We start from the raw sequence: 23,822 nt of genomic DNA, 5'->3' as shown, positions 1-23,822 counted from the left end.
GTTTTTTTCATATTAACAACAAGTTTATTAGCAGTGAACCATTTGCAAACTTTACTCAGTTCTTGGTTTAAAACCTCATTTAAATTTTGCACAATTTTACCTGATAATAATATATTGGTGTCATCAGCAAATAAAACAAAATTAAGCTTGTCAGATACAAAGTGAAGATCATTTATAAACAACAAAAACAATAAAGGAGCAAGAACACTGCCTTGGGGTACTCCTGTTGAAAGGATCTTGAAAGGATCTGTGATTGAGAACAAACATTATTAAATTTAACAAACTGTTTCCTATTCAAAAGGTAATTTTTGAACCATTTGAGAGGAGTTCCCCGTATGCCATAAAATGATAGCTTTTGTAACAAAATAGAATGGTTAATACAGTCGAACGCTTTAGATAAATCAAGGAATATACCAACTGGAATTAGCTTATTTTCCAATGCCTGAGTAACAAGATTTAAAAATTCAATTAGAGCCATGGATGTTGAGTGTTTTTCACAAAATCCAAATTGTTTACCATATAAAATATCATTCTTATTCAAGTAGTTACTGAGACGTTTGTAGACCAATTTTTCTGATTTTTTTTAAAAGATTGGCAAGATAGAAATAGGTCGATAATTTTCTATTTTTTCTTTACAAAGATTCTTATGAAGGGGTATTACTTTTGCTAACTTTAATTGATCTGGAAGTTGTCCTGAAATAAAAGACTCATTAAAATATGACAAAGGTGTTTGGCATAAACATGTATAGTTTTCTCTAACAATCTCTGGTTCAATATCATCATGTCCGGCACTTTTATTTGCTTTAAAACTACGAACAATCTCGACAATTTCTCCCTCAGTAATAGGTTTTAAGAAAAAAAGAATTGGAATAATTACCTTGTAAAAAACAATTAAAGTCATTTATGGAAGAGCATTGATTGCCTAGTGAGGCTCCAATAGAAACATAATAGTCATTGAACAACTCTGTAATTCTTATATTGTCATAAATTTTGTCACCTTCATTTAAAATAAATTCAGGACGGACACCCAGGGGTTTCCTCCTTATTATTTCATTAATGTACTTCCAAGGCTTTTGCATATTGCCTGTCACGGACTGAAACTTATTTAAATAATATTCTTTTTTCACATATCTTATATCTTTATTCAGCTTATTCCGACATGTTTTAAAATTACGTTCTCTCTCTAGTGATGGTTTGGAAAGATATTTTTATACAATCTATTCTTCTTTTTACACCGTTTTTTAATTTCGTTAGTAATCCATAGTTTAACACTTTTCCTTTCCTTAATTGTAATCTTTTTAAGTGGAAAACAGGAATCATATATGTTTTTAAAAGCATTCATGAATATATTATACTTCATATCAACATCAGATGTATTATACATATTTTGAAAATTCAAGTTACTGAAATTTCTATTAAATAATTGAAAACCAGAGTCAGTTATATTGCGTTTATAAAATACTCTTTCGGAATTCACTGGTTTATTCCAAGAGAGAGTGGCAAATATAGGTAAATGGTCTGTTATATCAGTCAATAGAATACCAATTTTTAAAAATGTTCATGTACTGTATTTGAAAAAATATTATCTATAAGAGTTGCACTTTCCCTAGTAATTCTAGTCGGATTATAAATAATTGGGAAAAAACAATGAGATGCCATTAGTTCGGTAAAGTCATTTACATAAAGGCACACATCCATTTTCATTAAATCAATATTGTAATCGCCCATAAGATAAAAGTCTTTATTTTCTTTTTGGAGGTTGGATAACACTGTATAGATATCATTGATGAACATTCCAACCGATTGATTAGGCGGTCTATACATAGCTCCGATTAAAATATTTTTGTCACTCTCTCTTGGAATTTCAATAAAGATCATCTCATATTGTTTGTTTACCACAGTAAGATCAGAACGATGAAAATATTTTTAATTATTGTGTATCAGAATTCCTACACCTCCTCCACGACCTTCAACTCTGCCACAGTTTACATAAGAATAATTTGGAGGAACAAATAATGAAAAATTTTCATCCTGATTTATCCAAGTTTCAGTTAGACCTATCACGTCAAATGTGACTGACAGAGAAGTTATGTAATCAAATATATTTTCATAATTCTTCCTTAGGCTACGACAGTTAAAATGTATAAATGATAATGAAGTCTTTGAGTCAACTTCATTCATAAACTCATTGAATTGATCTTCTAGAAGGTATGGTGTACTATCCTCTTTGCAGAAATCAGATAAAGGCATTAGAAAAAGTACCACCCACTATACACGTATATTACAGCTATATAAATAATGGTTAAAAAATGTACCAACCACAAGAATAGGTTATGGCACACAAGATTGATACATGTACCATCACAACAACAATAATAAACAACACCCCACAGTATCTTCAACAGCGAAGAGGAAGAACAACAACAAAAATTACAAAAAATTACAAAAATTACAAAAAATTACAAAAATTACACACAACCAAGGAATTATAAAAAGGTCTTTATAAAAAAGATTAAAATATTTTACTTAAGTTAATAAAAAGTAAAGTCTCATTGACAAAGACTAGGATACATTAGATTAATACAACTATGTACACAATAACAAATATAAATCAGTATGAAAAATACAGCAAGTGAAATGTCACTGTCAGGAATCTTGACACTATCATAAACAGTGAAAAAAATAAACATATTACCGGCAAGTGAGGAAAGAGAACTACCACAGAAGTTTCGGGAGAGTGTTTAGAAAGATGAGTTTACGGATACCGCTAGTACCGCTAGTAATCCATGGCAAGTCTTGTTTCTGTTTGAGCATCTTGTGGGGGACGAATGTTTGAATACCCCCTTCAATTCCACTCTTGAAGAGTTGCCACAGGTCATGGACTGATGCACTGGATGACTTGCTACATATGTAGTCTGCCACATGTTGCATGAGTACTGCAAAGCCCTCCCAGTCTGCTTTCTTGTACAAAAGAACTTTCCTCTTTGGCTGGTATCTTCGTGGGGGTGACATGTCTATATCAGCAACTGGACAGTTGTGATCCGAGATACCAGGCACTACCTTCACAGAGTTAACCAAGGTTGGATTGCTGATAAGTATCAAGTCAATAGTGTTCGCTTGTCGAGTAGGCTCTTTGACAAGTTGGGTAAGACCGTGATCTTACCCAACTTATTATGGTATTCCACAAGAATAACCACAAGAATAACCTTAATCTACAAGTCTTGACGAATATTTAAGTCCAAAGTGTTGCCCTCTCAACAGGAACGGCTATGACTGATAATAATACCCCGCAGGACCTCAGTCTTTGAACTTAGACTTCCGGTTGTCGTGTCAAAATCGTGTGACGTATCTGAAAGAAGAAGAAAAGTCGGTGTTATTGCATTAAGTAATGAAATAGACATCATTTTTAAAGGACCAGAATGAATCACACAATGCCACATTACATGAAGACATGTCAAGGATACTTCATGGTTATTTGTTCCCTTTGTTGTTATCATTTCATCACATGTTTATCAATATCTTCTCATGCTGTCCCCTCGTTATGTACTTGCTTGTTCTTAACAGGTGTTGATTTTTGTCTATGTATCATCATGGTATAGTACACATGCATATCCAAAGGAAATAACGCTTTATCGCTATGCAAGGGTAACAGTGTACATGTGTAACCATGTGGAGGACATGATATGCTCAAAGTTTCCAGAAGCTTACACAGATCTTTGTAGCGAATCTAAAGGTAGGTGGTTTCCTCGCTCAATGTGTTCTCTCGGTGTTTTTGGCGAATACCGCCCTGCATCTTCGTTGGCATCTAATCTTTTCATTTGCCGCATCTGGTCTGTCATCACCATTCGTTTGTGGTAGGGGTAATGCAGATGTTGTCCTCCGTATCTGGGGGATGGTGCTTTTGAACTGTTAAGTCTGTTGCTCGTTTCAGGCGAAGAAGAGGTTGCAACGTCATGCGAAAATGTCTGACCCTCTGAGTTGGAAGTCGGACCTTTGCTTCTGGATGTCCTGGGACTTGCACCATTCTCACCACTGGTCCTTGTGTAGTTGAGATACAAGGGATGGTTTCGTTGCTCGACTTTCTCCGATTCGTCAAACAAGTGGCCTCCGTTACGTTTCAGATACGGGTATTCTCTCTAAGTAAGAAAGCAAAGTTTGAGGAAAAATATGACTTGACCGAAGTGTACCGTGTGTAAATAAATTTGAAAATGTCATCGTCTAAATCTTGTGTACGAAGCTACTGGATTACCACAACATTAGATTGATACATTTGGTATTTGTCGTAAACTCTAGTACATAGACTTGTGATACATGTTCAGACGGCGATATCTATTGAATCCTTTAATAATGTAAATCGTATTCATAGGAAATGAGTCAAATCACATAACTTTTTTTTCAATTTTAACTAAACTTCTGTGAAGTACGGCCAATTCATATTGATTGGTCATTCTAGATCTGGTTATTACACTGTTATAAATATCAATGTCAAATAAATTTGTAAACAGTCAAACACTGTCTATAAAAAGCCACTGAAGTGACTAGACAGGTCCTACAACGCATATTTCTTTCTTAAGGGAGACAAATTGCATGGCCACTGTAGACCAGCAGCCTTTGTAGAAAAATAGCCACCAAGACATGTTAGACCGAACTTGTGTATGAAAATGGTTAATATTTACATTGTGAGATTCGGCAATGGTCGAGTTGTAAACGCTTTTCTCCTCGTATGTCTGCCTCCATTTGGTTCTAACGTAGGACCGTTTGCATACTATAGGTAAACACAGCATCATGAGCCCGAATACAATCCCAAAGACTATCCCGACAGCAATGTACACATAGTTTCTAGGTAAAGCAGCACCTGTAACAGAGAAAAAAAACGCAGTACAGTGTATTGCTTCCCCGTTTAGGGGAGTTGGCTCGATCGGTAAAGCGTGTGCCTGTTGAACGAAAGATCGTGGGTTCGAATCCACGTACCCTTCCCCTGTTTCATATACACAGGCTAAGAGCTGATATATCAGTCAGTTCATACCAATAATGAGAGGTGTGATACAAGGTTGTGTGTTGTCACCAGGGCCCTGTATTACAAAGAGTTGATATCAATCGCAACTATGTACATAAGAGATATGAGATTGCAAACTTGCGATTGATTGGAGGACTTACGATTGAATTTGATCAATCGCAACTCTTTGTAAGACGGGGCCCAGATCTCTTTAACATTAACAGTGAAAGATTATGAGATCGATCAAGGATCACAATGGTGTTAAGGTTGGAGGTCAAAATATAAACAACCTTCGCTATGCAGACGATACAGTTTTAGCAGCAGAATCCAAAGAAAATCTGCAGGTAATCTATATAAGTAATACGCTAAGGCTCCGCGGGGGGCGCGACGTCTCGGCGAGCCTTTGTATTCTATTGTTTTTTAATGAGAGCGCCGACCGAAGTTGGTGCGGCTATCTCCTCCTGAACCCTGCCCTCGGGGTACCCGTGCCCGGTGCCATCGTCCGCGGGAGAGTCTACTCTGTGGAATTGGCTATACTCCGCCCGAGGTCCTCCTCCGTGTCGACGTCCAGGGCGAAAACAGACGCGACATGCATAATGCAGGATATGCGTGACGACAGAGATACCTCATGGATATTCAACATTGCATCCGTAGACACACGACCGATGACCATCCACTCACATTAAGTTGCGTATTAAATGCACCATGCACAGGGTCGGGATTACCCGAGTAAAGCATCTTTCTATAGGATATCCTTTGTAGTAGCGCTGCACAAGCCACGGGGCTTCCCGTCGACGTCCAAACTTAGAGACCTATTTCCATCATGATTGCCGCGATTTGTATATAGTTTTCGTGAATGGAGGTATGAAATCAAAGCTTATTTTGTGATTATTACGGCCATGCTTACTGAATTTTGATTGTCATTTTCTAAAGGAAAGTTTTCACCAGAAAACCATTGGACTGACATTTCAGTCGCAAGCTGCCTTCAGACAACACAGAGTGCAGTGCTGCTGTGACGTGTGTGTGAGTTGCGATGAGCTTGCAGGAAGCTCCGACACCGGCACCGCGCACCGTAGGCGTCCGACGCCTGCGGCGGCTGTGTTGAGCTTCCTAGAGTTACGCTGCAGTGAGTCGAAGAGATTTGACACTTTGAAATTGTTATCTGTTGGTTTGCATCATTATTGCCGCGATTTCAATATAGTTTCGTGAATAGATTTAAGAAACCTGAGCTTAGAATTAGTAAAAGTATTACTAATGTCTACGTTTTTAAACGACTGTCTGATTTTCTTGTGAAAATTTTACTTTGAAAAATGATGATCGAAATTCATGGTCAGAAATAATCACAATCTAGGGTCTATTATGTTACAGTTCTTGCATCAAATCAATGCATGAAAACTTAGTTATTGAACTAGAATTTTTTTTTTTTTAAATAGGCAATTATGAAGTAGGAAGCCTGAAACCTTAGCATACTAAACAAATCTCAACAAAGTGTAGGCCTATCCTTTTATGAATTAATGAAAAATTAGCCCCAGAAAAAAGAGCCCCCAAAAGTTGAAAAAGTAGCCCCAAAAATTTTCCCCAAAATTTGAAATGGAGCCCCTGAAATGAAAAACTTAATTTTTTGCCTGCGCCCCCCTCTAGAATCCCGCGGATTTCCGCGGGTCCTGAGTTGAGTGTATATATATAATATAGGCATGGGGTCCACGGGTTTCAAGGGGCCATAAACCCCCAAAAGCTCGGGGGTTACATTCTTCAAAGTTGGGGGGGGGGGAGAGATCAGATCGCAGCGAGTTGAGTGTATATATAATATAGGCGTGGGGTCCACGGGTTTCAAGGGGCCATAAAACCCCCGAAAGCTCGGGGGTTTTAGGCGTTTAATTAGGGTCAGATGTGCATATTTTAAATACCTTATTTGTGACACTTGCGGGTCACTAATTGGCGTGGGGTCAATACGTAGTGTTGCGTACCAACTACGCTGGCCTACGTTACTATATGCTGAGGGACGGAAAGGGGTACACAAGGTGAACAAAAACAATTCAACATGTTTAATTTTGTTCGCGTACTTTCGGCGTAGAAACTTGACGCAGAAAGTACGCCTTTTTACGCAACAGTACGCTACATGACTACGCAACAGTACGCTACCCTACGCCAGATTGACAAAGCAGTAAAAGCTTTCCACACAGTAAGCAACCATAAGCAAACCTGTACGCCAGCCTACGCATAACCTACGCAGGGACTATTTCCCCATTAATACGCAGCCTAACTTCTGCGTAGTCGGTACGCCACACTACGGAACTCTACGCAGTTCCAGTGGCTTAAAGAATAACTACCGGTACAGTTGGATTGTTTTTTTAAATTTAATATAAGGCCAAATTAAAAAAAAAACATGCTTATAGCGTCCTGTTTTTTCGAAAAATGGTAAGGAGGAGGCGCTTTTTTTTCTTTTTTTTTTCTTTCAAAATGGCCGCTCCGTACATTTTCCCTGGCATTCGGGCTATTTTTCAAGATGGCGGCCGACAATTTTTTTTTTTTTTTTTTTTTAATCAGAAATACATTTTAGCAGTGCTTTTCATGTTTTTTTTCTTTCAAAAAAAAAATTTAAAAAAAAAATTAAAAAAAATAGGAGGCGGCCCCCAAAAAGGAAGCGGGTGGGGACGCTAAACATGTATATTTTTTAATGGCCTGAATAGCAAATAAAGTTCTTGGTTGTTTTAATTGAGACAGTCTCTATATATCTATTTACACCCCCCGCCCCCTCTATAATCCCGCGGATTTCCGCGGGTCCTGCTAGTTTTAAAGTAATGTGGTAACAAAAAGTATGAATAAATGCTTGGATTTAAACAACGAGAAAAAGAGTGTATGATAATATCGAAAAAAGACCGAAAAACCCCCATGAAAAAAAAGTAAAGGGGAAACAATGAAGTAAACTTACAATCTCTAATTTATTTCTGTAGCCTCTGTCCTTTTGTAAGCTCTTAATTTTCAAACACTTACACCCGTAGACAAAAACGAACCAGATTTATGACTTTAAGACAAGGATTTTGGTTTTCATGAAATCTTTTTTATTTTTCATTACGGATTCATTCTTATAAACCATCAGATGTTAAAATTATTCATGAAATAAAGAAAATAAATGGAATGGCAAAGGATACATTTAATTAGATGGAATCGCTATGAAAAATAAGTACCTTATTATGGAAACTAAAATCCGTAGACCATGGGCAAATAAATAACGAATGTGTCAAGATACTTGTTTTAACGTATTTGCATTGGTATTTAATGAAACAAGAATAAGTGTGCAAAAACGTGACTTACCGGGATTAGCAGCTTCAGAATAATCTTAATGGATTCAAAAGAGAAAGAGAGAGAACTTGTAAACTTAGAGCTGTTAAATATAAATAGAAGTCACTGAAAACTTCATGAACTTGATATAACATCAAAACATCAAAACCTCCCTCTGTTCCAACGTGTACGGCACGGTAAGGGTTTATGAAGATTCGTACAATTTCTTAAAGGTTTGAACTGTTTCAATATATCTTGCTCTTGAAAAATATCAAATCACTACTAAGCAGATTACTGAGCTATTTCTCAGATGGTTTTGGGCATACATTATGCTGGTTCTTTGAATATTCTTAGCAAATTAAACGCTTAAAAATTCTATCCAGCCACCAGCATATTGGTCAATCATTCAACATGAATGAATAGATATAAATCATGAATTCATTAAAAAAAAACGATTGCAACTACTTTCCAGAAATAAACTCATGGATAACTTCAATACCCTATTGCATTATTCACAGCAAACATTCGGATTGTGTAACGGATCATCATTATTATTGTAATGTAAGCACCTATCAAATGATGATAGACAAGGCTGTTGACATTTCTTTCAGTTTATATTTCGAAAGTCTTTGCGGGTCGTGTTATATTGTTTACTAACTTGGAAAACAGAAACGGCCCGGAAGTACATTGGGGAAGAGGTCACGATAGCCCGAGAAACATTCACATGTAAATCCACCTGCCATGTTGTGGTCCATGCAATTTGCGTTTGACGAACAATCATTTAGCTCGGGATCCGAACATTCGTCCATTACCACAACTGCAAATAATGTGATATAAATCAAGGTGATGATGATATTAATAATAATAATAATAACAATCAAAAATAAATAATGATAATAATAAGATTGATAACAATAGCAATACGTCAAACCGTATTAGCCCTTAACAATTCGACAGACTGGCCCAGATACCTGGAACTCTTTCCCTATTGAGATTCGAAATCTAAGTCGACAAACTCTTTTCAAAAAGCTGTTAAACGTATGCTATTAAGTTTGAATGAACATCTCTTGCTTCACTCTTCATCTTGTATTCATGATTGGAATTTCGTTAAACTGCTATCAGCCATGGCCTGGAATCATTAACCTTATTATCATACTGAAAGATGTTATTGTATTTAGAAACCAGGGTTCTATCCCTATTCCTATCTTTCATAATAGCCAACGTATGAAGCACCGTGTGCAGCGCTTTATAAGTACACGGAAGAGCGCTTTATCAAATAACTTTCGTTTTGGATAGGATTGCATCCTCCGCTAAAAGACCCGAATGTGTTAAATAAATCAATCATCAATATACATTATGAAAAGAAAATCGATCAGACCTTGTAACAGGGTTGCATTAGAATCCGCCAAGAAGGTGGTACTCCCTGAAGAATCGAATATCCCTCCATTACTTTCCAAGTGCTGCCGTATAAATACGCTCAGCTCATTGGCAAGTTCTTCCGGGTTAGAATCCGTCGCGACGAGGAGCTCGTATGTGAATATCAAGCTGCCATTCCTAATACTGGTTATTGTGACGTCATCAGGGATGACGTTAGCCATAGAAAAGGTAGACATTATCTAGGAATAGTATAAAAGAAAATTAAAAATGGATGTCAGGTAAGAGTTTTCAGTGGAATTTCAGGGCCAGATCAAGGGGCGCGCGTGGGAAGCGCACGCCCCCTTCCCCCTTTTTTCTTTTTGAAAAAAGCAGGAAAAAAACTAAATGCATAAATACTCAGTTTACGCATTCAGAACAGCCTCAGAATGTACCATATAGCACATTAGGATTCAAAATTGTTTGGACCCCACGCAGTAAAGGCTACGCGCTTCGCGCTAGCAATTCCATACATTTACCCCCCCCCCCCCCCCCCCCTCTTTTGGAAAATCCTGGATCCGCCACTGATTTTGTTTGAATTTATTTTAGCTCACTGCTTAGAAAACTTGTGCATGCATGTAAGTAAGCAACCAGGGGACAAACGGCTTTACACCATATCCGAGGGATTTGGTACTGTCTAACCATGGACCTACATGGTCTAACCATCGACGTGGTTTCTAACCCAGACCTCCCAGTTACGAGACTACTTTTCAACCCCTGATTTCTCCCACTTGCTATAATGTGTTTTTTTTTATCTATAACATTTCATCTAATTGTTATTTTAACTGTCAAACGCGCGTCTGAAAAAATTTGTAAAAGGCTCGGTTAATATCAAACATAATACTGTATAATTTTTCCCATTCTGTATACATTTCCATGACTTGGTATTACCTGTTCTACTAATGGTGCAGCAATTTCCTGGAACTCTGAGCTACTCGTGTTTCCCAGTGCATCTGAATAAACGGCCTCGGAACCGTTGAAATTTAATACTCTAATCGTTCCTTCCATAATTACAGCATCTGATTGAGAAATAGGTACAGCAAGAAAATTAGCGAATATAGACCAAATATGGAAAGCTATTTCCCCCCCCCCCCTTTTTTTCCCCTCTTTCTCTCCATCTCTCTCTCTCTCTCTCTCTCTCTTGCTCTCTCACTCCCTCTGTGTCTCCCTTCTGTAATCACTATGCCATAGATGATATGAAATCTATCAGTATGTGCACAATTTGGGGCTACTATATTACATTTTTTCAAGAAAAACAGATATGGTATTATAGATGTAGTTCTGTTTTAGAGAGACACAGAGATGTAGCCACTAACGTGGCTATTGGCGTAGCTATGGGGCGCAGATCCCACCCAACCCCCAAACATTTCCCATATCCCCCCCCCCCTAACTAGTGACATCTACCGATTAAGACGGGTGCCCCTTAATGTGTGGATCCAAGCCATGCCATGTATAGACTTGGCTATAAAAGCAAATGTATTCTAATTATCAAGTTGGGTGGTTTAAGAGAGATTAAATATATTACAAAAATCATATTTATCGTCCGTATCTTTAATTTAATGTAGAGGGGAGGAGACTCCGGAAATATTAACATTATTAGGAAGGGTAGATTTGATCGCAATGATACGTTTAATTTTTTCATCAAGTTCATCCAAGATTTTTATATTTTTATGTGATATTAGGAAATTTGTACTTTCGCTTTTATTATTATACACTTGTTAAGCACTTTAGCCCATCAAAGAACGTTTATTTTTCATGCAAAATTTGATTGTGACAAATTCACTTTTACGTTTTCCATAGTCTTTAGGTGGAATGGTGTCAAAAAGTCAAGTCTCTTATGGAATTTATTGCAACTCATTATGGCAGCTTCCGAATCGTTTGAAGTTCAATATGGACGCTTTTTAATCGCAATCTTACTGCCACTTGCCTGCGTCCCCCCCCCCCCCCCCCCCCGCCATCATTTTTCATAATATCGTACCTACCAAGGCACTGATTAGTGTCGGTATCTCTAGCCTTTCCTGGGGCGCAGTTACAGGTGGATATTCCGCTTTCGGTTTCGATAGTACATTTTTCAGTAGTAGCACAGCTACCTCCACATGGATCTAAAAATAACAAAATATGAATTGTATATCAACCGAGGGCTCTTCAATTTTAATTATAAGTTTAACAACCCCGCCCCATAACAATTACGCATTCATTATTCATTTAATCACCGACTGGACATTCAATGATACACAGTTGGAAGTATTCTTCTCAAGAGGGCAAACAAGAGGTATTCAGGAAGCACCTCCATCACTTTGGCTGTGATTATTCTCAAATGCTCAAAGTTAGACTCCTCCATGTTTACAAGATCTGTGGATATTTGGGGTCACTTTTACCTTGTGTTTTACTATGAACTGGTCAATTGAGGTGAATTAAGATCCGCTTTTAACATAAAACGTACCCGAGCAGATCCCTTGTGTTGTACGAGTACCCATGACACAGAGGCACGTCACATTAGCTCCGCAATACTCGCCCTCGCCACAGACCTGGGAACCACACGTCTCTATGAAAGGAAAGTACTGTGGATGCAGCTATTACATTTTCATCATCAGATTACTTATATCAAACATACTAGAGGATAACGATATTTCCATTCTTAATCCTACTACTACTGTGTGGGCTATTGTGAAAGAACCCATGCATTGTTTGAAAGATTTGGTAACCCAGAACTAAAACTCTTTTTTCAGGTATAATTTGCGGTAACTTTTTTCACCGAGTGCATTCACAAATACACAGATAGAATTTCAAGCAAATTAATTCTTAAATTATTTGTTTCCCATGTAACCGGATGTTGTTCATCATCATCATCTCTAGGGCAATTATTTTTCATTAGCTTTTGATAATTCCCTTATCAAAATATCATGGGTTTGGCCTCTCATTGATGTTCTTCCTTGAAATCTTGCCAATGTGAGATTATCAACATCTCAAGGTAAAAATCAAAGCCTTAATTAACAAAATCATTGTTACCTAGGCACTGAGAAACATCACCTTCTTGTTGCCCAGAGCTGGTATATATAAAATATAATTGAGGGCCCAACATTGCTGTTCTTGTTAGAGATTTTGCCAAATGAGCTAGATTATCAACACCTCTTAAATCACAAACATCCATTCCAAACTGATTTTTACCTCGGCACTGAGGAACACCAGCCTCCAGTTGCCCTGAACTGGTACAGCTGATAATTGCCGGTTGGGTCACCTCGCCGCTTTCACACTCAAACTGGCACAGTGTATCCACAGCCACGCGACCTCCCGAAGGACACTGTGATGATGAGAGCATACTCGAATAGACTGGAATGCTGCACATCACTTCTGTCGTGGTGAGATGGTAAGTTGAAATTCGCAAAATGTTATTCGAACTCTTTTTTTAACACAGGATGGGTATGTAACATTTAAAAGCATTTAACCTTTATTATCGTAAATGTTTCGATGGGGGAAAGGAAAGCAACCTTTCGGTTCAGTGATGATCCTGTCTTTGTGTAAGATTATTAGGATTGTAAGGTGTGTATGATACACCCCAAGAAATACCTATACTTATTATATGGGGTGAGATTTTCTTCAATGTCGTAGCAATAAAACTCCCATTTTACATTTTTGTTCATACAGGCGACTTTTATTCAAATTTACACAACGAGCAAAGCTCTATCCGTTGATTTAATAGGTTTTATGTATGCTACTTCTGCTACTGCAATATGTTACTCAATCATTAAAATGTGATAACCATGCTTAATAGCCAGAACGATGATATTTTCAATCGTTACTTATGTAACTTTCAAATTTATGTCGGATATATTCTACCTCCACAAGTAAGGTCCCTGCCAGAAAAAGTTCCATCAGCGCGGCAAAAGCGTGCTGTATTCCCACTTTCCGGTACCCCAGAAGTACATGAGAATTCACAGGAAGTGCTGTATGTGACTCTTGACCCCTCTCTACAGGTTGTATTTACCGAAACGGCAGTCGTTGGAACCTCGCACATCACACCTACAAAAGTGATCATAGTGTTTTAAGAAATCGTGTACCTTCCACTCCAAAATTTGTTGGTGATCAATACTTAATCACTTTACAAAACAATTGGCAAACATGATAAGAAGATGTCTTCATGAGATTTATTCCAGTTACAAGTTCAAATACCCCTTCGTTGGTTCTTTGTAAGATCTAAATAGCACAGAAGTGTTTTTTTCAGAAACTGTCCTACTGTTTCATCAGGCATTATATAATGTTATAACATTTTGTTTGATTGTTGATCCATATATTTCAGTCTTTAATATATAAATCCGAACCCCTAGTGGCAAATACAAAATACGAATACAAATTTTCACATAGCAAAATCAACCAAACATACTTGTACAATTTGGCAAATCGGTGGATAAAGCTCCATTTTCTGTGCAAGACAACGAGGTGGATCCAAATAGATTATACCCAGTATCACAGGCGAAAGAACAAGTGGTGCTGTAGTCTGTGGCGGATCCCGCAGCACAGTGGTCTTCAACTGAACGAAGATGTGACGGGAAGTCGGTAGGTAGGGAACATGTAACAACTGCGATAAGGCAAAGATATACACAAATCATGTTTAAATACACATATAAATGAATAGGTGTACAATAATAAATATACATATACAAAGATGTATGAAGATATATATACATGAATCCAAACATCATTTGAAACTCTAATGAAAACTGCATATGTTGTGAATAGATATTGTGTGAACGGAGAAATATTCCAACTAGACTCAAAAGACTAGACTAAATGAATTCAATGCATCGTGTTAACAGGGTCTTTGGTAACTCTTGGGGAAATATAAACAATGCAAGAATAAAAGAGACAATAGTATTTGCGCAGCCATATTAAAGTACCCCGCTGCTATCCTCTATTTTTGGAAATTGTTGCAAAGGTTGAACAAATTTCTCAACCGGGACTCAAACCCGGGTCTGTGGCTTAGAACGCTGATGCCTCAGCAAATACATCCTTTAGATGTGTCAGTAGCTCTGGCAATACTAGATTTAATTATCACTTATAATCAACTTGCAGAAGAAAGCTATTTGATTTGAACACCGCAACTCTTTTGTTTTGTGCATCCGTTCATCAAAACTTTTAGCGAAATTGTAATTACCTGTGCAATTTGGAAGGTCCGTCGACAACGCTCCATTTTCTGTACAAGATATCGACGTAGAATCTGAAGTGTTGTATCCAATATCACAGGCAAACGAACATGTCGAATCATATTCTATTGTAGATCCAGATGTACAGTCATTGTTCAGTGAACTGAGATGTGACGGCAAGGCATCAGGAATGGAACACGTTACAACTATGAAACAAGAATTTAAAAATAAAAACATAAATATTGGATGTAACCACTTCCATCTTAGGTAAAGAAGAAAACTTAATGTTAGACCCCAAGGCAGCCTCAGCGAAGGTGACTGAGACATTAACTTAACATTTTTTTTTTTTTTCAAATAAATCTTTATTCAGATAAAATCATGGATAACATCGTAATACATAAATATTCATAACAAAGCACTTAATCACATGTCTAAATGAGGTCAAATCAAATTATATCTCTATTTACTTGATAGCAAATTTTAAATTAGTAATTGTCTTCTTCCACTTAATAATATTCAAATTCGTTGTCTTAGTTTTGTTTTCCTCTACTTCTATTTTGTATTTCAACATAAACAAAAAATATTTGCTTATTATTCTCGTTACTACATTTTTATTAAATTGATTTCCTACACTCGCTTTATAGATTGCAAATAAAGCATAATGAAGTATTAAATCAATATCTGTAACATTTTCTTTTGCGTCATGAAAACCATATACAACACAAATGGGTGAGAATTTGAAATCTTTACAGAAGGAGTTACATAATAATATTTCAATAACGTTCTAAAATCGGTAAATATTTTCGCATTCAAAAAATACATGTATAATAGTACCAGGTTTATAACAGTAATAACACAAATTGTTTTCTTTGATTTTCCATTTGAATAAATTAACAGGTGTTGGTAAAATATTATACATAAATTTAAAGTTGAATTGTATCAAATAATAATCACGAGCATATTTTAATTTAAATAACCATAAAGAATCCCACTTAATAGTAAAATTTGTCTGTAAGGTTTTGTTCCAGAAGTCTACCGCCCTAGATGGTTTTTGGATTAATTTTATGAGTTCCGTATATTTTTTTTTCACAGTAATAGAGTGCATTGAAAATTCAAAACTATTCAAGTTCAAATTAGAGTATATAACTGATTTACGTTTGTAATCGTTGAAATCATAAACTTGTTCGCCATATTGTATGATTGGCCTCCATCTTTGTTGTATTGCGGTTCTTATTTTGGCATATTCACTCAACCATCTACCATCATAATAGATAAGTTTATCTTTCAGTTCTTTGACTGTCAAAAATCTATTTCCTATCACTATATCCCCTAAAAATAATATACCCGATTTTATCAAATTTTTATACAACAGTGCTTTTCCTTTAAATTTGATATCACAATTTAACCAAATCATTTCTTTTGTAACACTTCGATAGGTGTGGTGTATATCTTTTACATAATTAACATGCTTTACAGTAAACCAAGTACAAAGTAAGTCACAATAAAAATCAGGTATTTTCCCTCTATAAAAGTCACATATTTTGGTAAACATTTACAGTTCATAATAATATCAATCCCTCCCAGTTTTTCAATCCAATAGTCAAAAAAAATTATCCACTTCTCTTTCTTTTCTTGGAGTTCTGAAAGTTCGTAAAGACATAAATTGCGTACACATGTCAACCATATTCATGCCTCCATTTTGAAGAGTATTTATCATGTTTTCCTTTTTCACTTTTGCTCTATTACCCCATAAAAAATTATAAAATAACTTTTCATACGCTTTTATCCATTCCATAGGGCATGATAAAACTTGAGCTGTATAAATCAATTTTGAAATAACAAGGCTTTTTAAGATAATTACTTTCCCTTTAAATGTCAAGTTCCTCCGTTTCCAAGAATTTAAAAGCTGTTGTATTTTAATGAATCTTTCTTGAGACCAATTCATATTCACACTCAAAGATTTATTCTTACTGAAGTATATACCCAGAGATTTAACATAAGTATCACACCAACTTATATTTTTTATTGTCTCTGAAGGAGAAGTTTTGCCCAACCATATTGCTTTAGTTGTATTCGTACTTAAATGTATTCCTGATACCCTTTCAAAAATTGCAATCACATTTATTACCTTCCTTCCGGATTTAACGTCTTGTACAAAAATTGTCATATCATCAGCCAGTTGAGCTACCTTAATTTCTGTTTTGTGTCTTCCAATAGTAATACCTTTAATATTTACATTCTGTCTTATTTTGTTGCTTAAAACTTCGACACTCAGGATAAAAAGTAGGGCAGACAGGGGACAACCTTGCCTTATGCCTCTAGATGGTTTAATATTGCCAGTAAACCATCCATTTACTGTAACTGATAAGCTTGGATTTGAATATAACAATGCAATCCATTGCCGAAAGATTGCCTAAAACCATATAACTGCAAACACTTGTCAATGTATATCCATTCCAACGAGTCGAAAGCTTTTCTAAAATCTGTGAAAATAATTGCCCCATCTTTAGCCGTTAAATGATGGTAGTCAACCACGTCTTGAACTAGTCTAGCATTATAAATACCGCTTCTACCCTTTAAATAGCCTACTTGATCTTCATTAATATGTCTGCTAACACATTTTGTAATCTTTTGGTCAAAACCATCGCTAATATCTTGTAGTCTATATTTAAAAGGGTTATTGGTCTCCAATTTTCAAGTTCCTGTTTATCTCCACCTTTAAACAATAAAGTAATAACGCCTTTCCTTTGTGAATAACTTAAGTGTCCTTTCTCAAAAGACTCGTTCAAACTATGAAGAACCAGATCGTTTACTTCTGACCAAAATTCTTTATAAGATTCTACGCTTAAACCGTCGAACCCTGGTGCTTTATCAGGTTTCATACTTGTTATCGCTTCAGTAATCTCTTCCATTCTAACGAGCCCTTCGCATGCATCTGCTTCGTGTCTATTTAGACGTGGTATTTCTACTTCTGTCATGTATGAATCTATTAATTCTTCATTACACTCATTTGACCTATAGATTCTTGAGTAAAACTTCTCAATAAACTTTAAGATTTTGTCCTTGTCGTACTCCAACTTTCCCCCAATCCTCAAACAAGAGATTGATCGTTTTGCACCGTTTCTTGTTTCTAAGCCTAAAAAATATTTGGAATTACTTTCCCCTTCTTCAAACAGAGTTACCCTTGCTCTAACTCTAGCATCATCACATAAATATTTGTAATACGCATTTAACTCTATTTTTACACTAGTCAACTCTTCTTCTCGTTTTCTTCCGTTGCATACTTGATCGTGCAATCTTTCAAATTTATTTTCTAACTCAAATAAAACTTTCCTTTCATTTAATTTAATTTTTTTTGCAAACATAATAGTATAAACACGAATCTTTAATTTACACATGTCCCACACAAACTGCGAACTAGTGTCAGACTCTGTCCTATGTTAAAATGTCACGTTCCGGATAACATTTCTAACACCAATTTTATACTCCTCATTCTTTAACAGGGAGTTGTTAAACTTCCAATACGATGGTCCTCTGGAGACGCCAGATATCATAATCTCTATGGTAATAGCACAATGATCTGGACACATAGATATAGGTTTTATACATGTGCGCTGTACAAATTCCTTAAAGGTACTTTGCATTATCCAAAAGACAATTCTCGACGCCATTTTTAAATGAGTATTTCGATATGTAAATTGTTTTATATCTCTATGCATTTTTCTCCAAATATCAATCATACCATATTTTTTCAGTAACTTTATATATTCTTTAGGTTGTTTGTAAACTGTTCTACATCCGATAGTATCAAACGACGCATCGTTAACACAATTAAAGTCACCACCAATAATCAATGCATAGGAATCTAATTTGTCAACATTTCTTATACATCTAGATAGACGTTCATAAAACACATCTTTGTTCTTTTTTTCAGTTGGTGCATAGACATTAATCAACAACATTTTTCTCTCTCCTGCTTCTATTTCAACCACTATAACTCTACCGTCATTTGATAGGTGAATTAATCTGGTATGAAATGACACGTTCTTCTTTATGAGGATTACAACACCCCTGCTATGCTTCGTTCCAAACGAGTGAAAAGTTTTACCTCCCCATTCTTCATCAATTTTTTTTTTTATTTCTTCTGTCAAAAATGTTTCCTGTAATAAAATTACATTTGACTTTTGTCTAACAAGAAATTGAAACAACATATTTCTTTTTTGCTTATTTCTTAGCCCTCTCACATTCAGAGAAAAGAGATTTAAACAATTAACACCTTCGATCATTGATATAATATCTCAAAGTTGTTATAAACTGATTTGTAACCAGGCTTCTCCTTCGTTTCTTCGATTTTCTTCTGATGAGTATAGTTACCTGAACTATTTTTTGTTTGAACCCTTTCTTCTCCTTTTTCTTTCTTGTCGATCTTTACATTTCTTATCTTTGTCGCTCTCCGCATTTTCAACGCATGCCAATGATGGTATTAGGAGATACTACCTTAGATAGTGTGAGATAAATCTCCTCCCCTGTAGGCTGGTTCCGCTCCGCATTTGGGATGTCTGACTGACGCATGAACACGGGCTTCGAACCGGGGTCTCTCCGGGCTTGTATGTCGGCCGTCGTTTTCTCAGCATACGTGTTATTCACCTCCTTCCCTAATCCATCCCTATCTCTTCCATCGCTTCTCACCTGACTTTCAACGTCCGCTGGTTTTCCCATTTGTATATCCATCCTAATGATGAAGAACTGTTTTTCCAAGATAACGTTTCCGATAATGTGAAATTTTAGCTTCCAAACAGAGAGTTAATTTCTGCGATCGTAACCGTATGAAATAGCCCATTAATTATAGAAGACATAATCTTTTCCCTTTTTCATTAACTTAACATGATGTTTGAAACTTGATAACCATTACGTCATTCCTGAATCCAAGTACAGAAAGACAAATTTAAAAATTGTTGTTTAGGTCGAGACAAAACTTTTGTCTCTAAAATCAATTTTCATATTTCTAAGAGAAGGTTATGTTATTACCTTCACAGTTAGGGAGATCATCGGATAGAGCTCCACTTTCTGTACAAGATATCGACGTAGAATCGGAAGTACTGTATCCAGTATCACAGGCAAAGGAACATGTTGTACCATATTCTATTGTAGAACTGGATGTACAGCCATTGTTCAGTGAACTGAGATGTGACGGCAAGGCATCCGGAATGGAACACGTCACAACTATAAAACGAGAATGACAGAGTAAAAGCATTAGTATTGGATGTAACCACATTCATCTTTGGTAACTAAGGAACCTAAATGATGTTTGACACTTGAAACGTGTTTGCCATCACGTCATTGTTGAATCCGAGCACAGGTTTTAAAAAATCTTGTTTTGGTCGAGGCTAAACTTTTATCTCTAATCTTTTTTAACATATTTCTAAGAAATGGTTATGTACTTACCTTCACAATTTGGCAGATCGGCGGACAGAGCTCCACTTTCCGTACAAGACATCGACATAGAATCTGAACTTCTGTATCCAGTATCACAGGCAAAGGAACATATTGTATTATATTCCACGATAGATCCAGACGAACATTCATTGTTCATCGGGATCACATGTGGCGGGAAGGCGTCAGGAATGGAACACGTCACAACTATGAAACAAGAATGACAAATCAAAACCATAAATATTGTGCGAGGACAATAATCTTACTTTAAATATACAATGTCCCTTTTGCAGCCAACTTCCAATTCTGTAGAACTTTGCAGGAATTATGAATATGTCATGTAAGTCCTATCTGTGAAAGTTAAACGTTATCAGTGTCCTAATATTCAAATTATACAAGGAAACGCGTTTACATGTTAGACTTCACTGTCAGACACTAGTGAGTGAGTGACTTGCTTTTTTTCTTCTTTGGTAATAACATACATAAAATGAACTGTTAAGGGTACATGAGCATTTGTCTACGTCAATAACCCACTTCTTGTAATGGCCAAAATTAAACTGATTGAATCTTTGCGTAGCATAAAACGTACGACCATTCGGTACAATGGTCTGAAAATAAGACTATTACTTACTGGCTCTATAGCTCATAAGTCGATTCGACAACTAATAGTCGTTATTTTCCCACTTAAAGAAATTTTCAAGCCCCCTTTTTTTTAAAGAAAGTTCTAAATTAGTATTATCTTTCAAATGCCGTTTGGATTTTACCTTTTCGGTTTTTTTGGCCTGCAAATGGGACATAGTACCTTTAAAGAAGAACTGAATATTGACACGATGTCCGAAACATCATGTTTTTCATCACGTCACTGCCCAATCTGTAGACAAAAGACCTCTGGGGAAAGCATATCTTAAAGCAGAAAAATCTATTTGGTCACAGCGAATATTTTTTTGTGTGAATGTAATTATCAAGACACGTAACGAATATATAAATTACCTGCACAGTTAGGGAGATCGGCGGATAGAGCTCCACTTTCTGTACAAGATATCGACGTAGAATCTGAAATAGTGTATCCAGTATCACAGACAAAGGAACATGTCGTACCGTACACAATGGTAGATCGAGAAGCACAGTCATTGTTCATTGAATTGAGATGAGACGGAAAGGCATCAGGAATGGAACACATCACAACTATAAAACAAAGGTTTAAAAATATTAAAACAAATATTGGATGTAACCACTTTCATCCAAGGAAAAGAAGAATCTTAGTTTTAGACCCAAGGCCACCGCAGCGAATGTGACTGAGACATTAAATTAACATGATGTTTGAAACTTGATTGCCATTACGTCATTCTTGAATCCGAGTGCAGAAAGAAAGATTTAGAATATCTTGTTTTGGTCGAGCCAATACATTTATCTCTAGAACCGACGAACGTATTTCTAAAAAATGGATATGTAGTTACCTGCACAGTTAGGGAGATCAGCGGATAGAGCTCCGCTTTCTGTACAAGATATCGACATAGAATCTGAACTTCTGTATCCAGTATCACAGGCAAAGGAACATATCGAATCATATTCTATTGTAGAACCGGATGTACAGTCATTGTTAATTGGGCTCACATATGGTGGGAAGGAATCAGGAATGGAACACGTCACAACTATGAAACAAGAATGACAAATAAAAAGCATAATCATTGTGCGAGCACAGTCATCGTAATCAAGAGAAAAACTGAATATTGACACGATGTCCGAAACGTCATGTTTTACATCACGTCACTGCTCCATTTGATGAAAGTAGACCTTTAGGGAAAGCATATCATATAGCAGAAGAAAGTGTTTTGGTCAGGGCGAATCCTTGTTTGGGGAATGTGATTATCAACTAGTAACAAATATGTAATTACCTGTGCAATTTGGAAGGTCTGTTGACAACACTCCATTTTCTGTACAAGATATCGACGTAGAATCTGAACTTCTGTATCCAGTATCACAGGCAAAGGAACATATTGTATTATATTCCACGATAGATCCAGACGAACATTCATTGTTCATCGGGATCACATGTGGCGGGAAGTCGTCAGGAATGGAACACGTCACAACTACGGAACAAGCGTGAAAAAATTAAAGCATAATTAATGTGAGAGGACAGTCCTCTTACTTGTAAAAAAAAACCGAATTTGAACATGGTGTCTGGAACTAGATGTTTTACATCACGTCACTGCTTAATCTGAAAACAGTAGACCTTTGGAGAAAGCATATCACAAGGCAGAGGGAAGCTATTTGGTCACGTTGAATCTATAGTTTTGTGAATATCTAAACTGGAAAAGAATATGTAATCACCTGTGCAATTTGGAAAGTCTGTTGACAACGCTCCACTTTCTGTACAAGATATCGACGTAGAATCTGAAATGTTGTATCCAGTTTCACAGGCAAAGGAACATGTCGAATCATATTCTATTGTAGAACCGGGTGTACAGTTATTGTTCTGTGAACTGAGATGCGACGGCAAGGCATCAGGAATGGAACATGTTACAACTATGAAACAAGAATGAAATATTAGAAGCATAATTATTGTGTGAGCACAGTCATTTTACTTAAATTGAGAACTGAATATTAACATGATGTCCGAAACTACATGTTTAACATCACGTCACTGCTGGTGCTGAGGACAGTAGATTTTTGGAGAGAGCATATCATATAGCAGAAGAAATCTATTTGGTCAGGGCGATTCTTTTGATTGATGAATGTGATTATCAAAACTCGTAACAAAGATGTAATTACCTGTGCAATTTGGAAGGCCTGTTGACAACGCTCCACTTTCTGTACAAGATATCGACGTAGAATCTAAGGTGTTGTATCCAGTATCACAGGTAAAGGAACACGTCGAATTATAGTCTATTGTAGATCCAGATGCACAGTCATTGTTCATTGGGCTCACATGTGGCGGGAAGGCGTCAGGAATGGAACACGTCACAACTATGGAACAAGCGTGAACAAATTAAAGCATCAATATTGTGTGAGCACAGTCATCGTAATCAAGAGAAGAACTGAATATTGACATGATGTCCAAAACGTCATGTTTCGCATAACGTAACTGCCCCATACGATAACGGAAGACCCCTGGAGAAAGCGTATCATAAAGCAGAGGAAAGCTTTTTGGTCACGGTGAATCCTTTGTTTTGTGATTAATGAAACTCGTAGCGAAAATGTGATTACCTGTGCAATTTGGAAGGTCTGTCGACAACGCTCCACTTTCTGTACAAGATATCGACGTAGAATCTGAAGTGTTGTATCCAGTATCACAGGTAAAAAAACATGTCGAATTATAGTCTATTGTAGATCCAGATACACAGTCATTGTTAATTGGGCTCACATATGGCGGGAAGGCGTCAGGAATGGAACACGTCACAACTATGGAACAAGCGTGAAAAAAATTAAAGCATAATTATTGTGAGAGGACGGTCCTCTTACTTAAAAAAGAACCGAATTTGAACATGGTGTCTGGAACTAGATGTTTTACATCACGTCACTGCTTAATCTGAAAACAGTAGACCTTCGGAGAAAGC

General features: G+C 36.5%; 1 protein-coding gene and 1 long non-coding RNA gene across 2 annotated transcripts; both read right to left on the bottom strand.

Moving 5' to 3' along the window:
• Positions 1-1,749: 1,749 nt before the first annotated feature.
• On the bottom strand, positions 1,750-3,882 carry LOC115921869. The gene is made up of 2 exons (XR_004063138.1): positions 3,709-3,882; positions 1,750-3,349 (listed from the first exon to the last, which is right to left on the bottom strand). It is a non-coding gene; the product is annotated as an uncharacterized LOC115921869 (long non-coding RNA).
• A 433-nt stretch (positions 3,883-4,315) lies between these two features.
• LOC115921790 (P-selectin-like) lies at positions 4,316-21,780 on the bottom strand. Its single transcript, XM_030980000.1, has 16 exons — positions 21,723-21,780; positions 21,256-21,318; positions 20,278-20,472; positions 19,861-20,055; positions 14,844-15,038; positions 14,073-14,267; positions 13,529-13,711; positions 12,860-13,042; positions 12,135-12,236; positions 11,674-11,793; positions 10,583-10,710; positions 9,657-9,894; positions 8,937-9,095; positions 8,312-8,335; positions 4,677-4,855; positions 4,316-4,339 (listed from the first exon to the last, which is right to left on the bottom strand). Exons 1-16 carry the CDS (start codon positions 21,778-21,780, stop codon positions 4,316-4,318), a joined length of 2,241 nt encoding a protein of 746 aa, XP_030835860.1.
• Between the last annotated feature and the right edge of the window lie 2,042 nt (positions 21,781-23,822).

Source organism: Strongylocentrotus purpuratus, unplaced genomic scaffold (genome assembly GCF_000002235.5).
Source record: "Strongylocentrotus purpuratus isolate Spur 01 unplaced genomic scaffold, Spur_5.0 spur5_contig_817, whole genome shotgun sequence".
Taxonomy (NCBI): Eukaryota; Metazoa; Echinodermata; class Echinoidea; order Camarodonta; family Strongylocentrotidae; genus Strongylocentrotus; species Strongylocentrotus purpuratus.
Note: the sequence above shows the minus strand (reverse complement) of the source record. Positions and strands in the feature narration are given on the sequence as shown.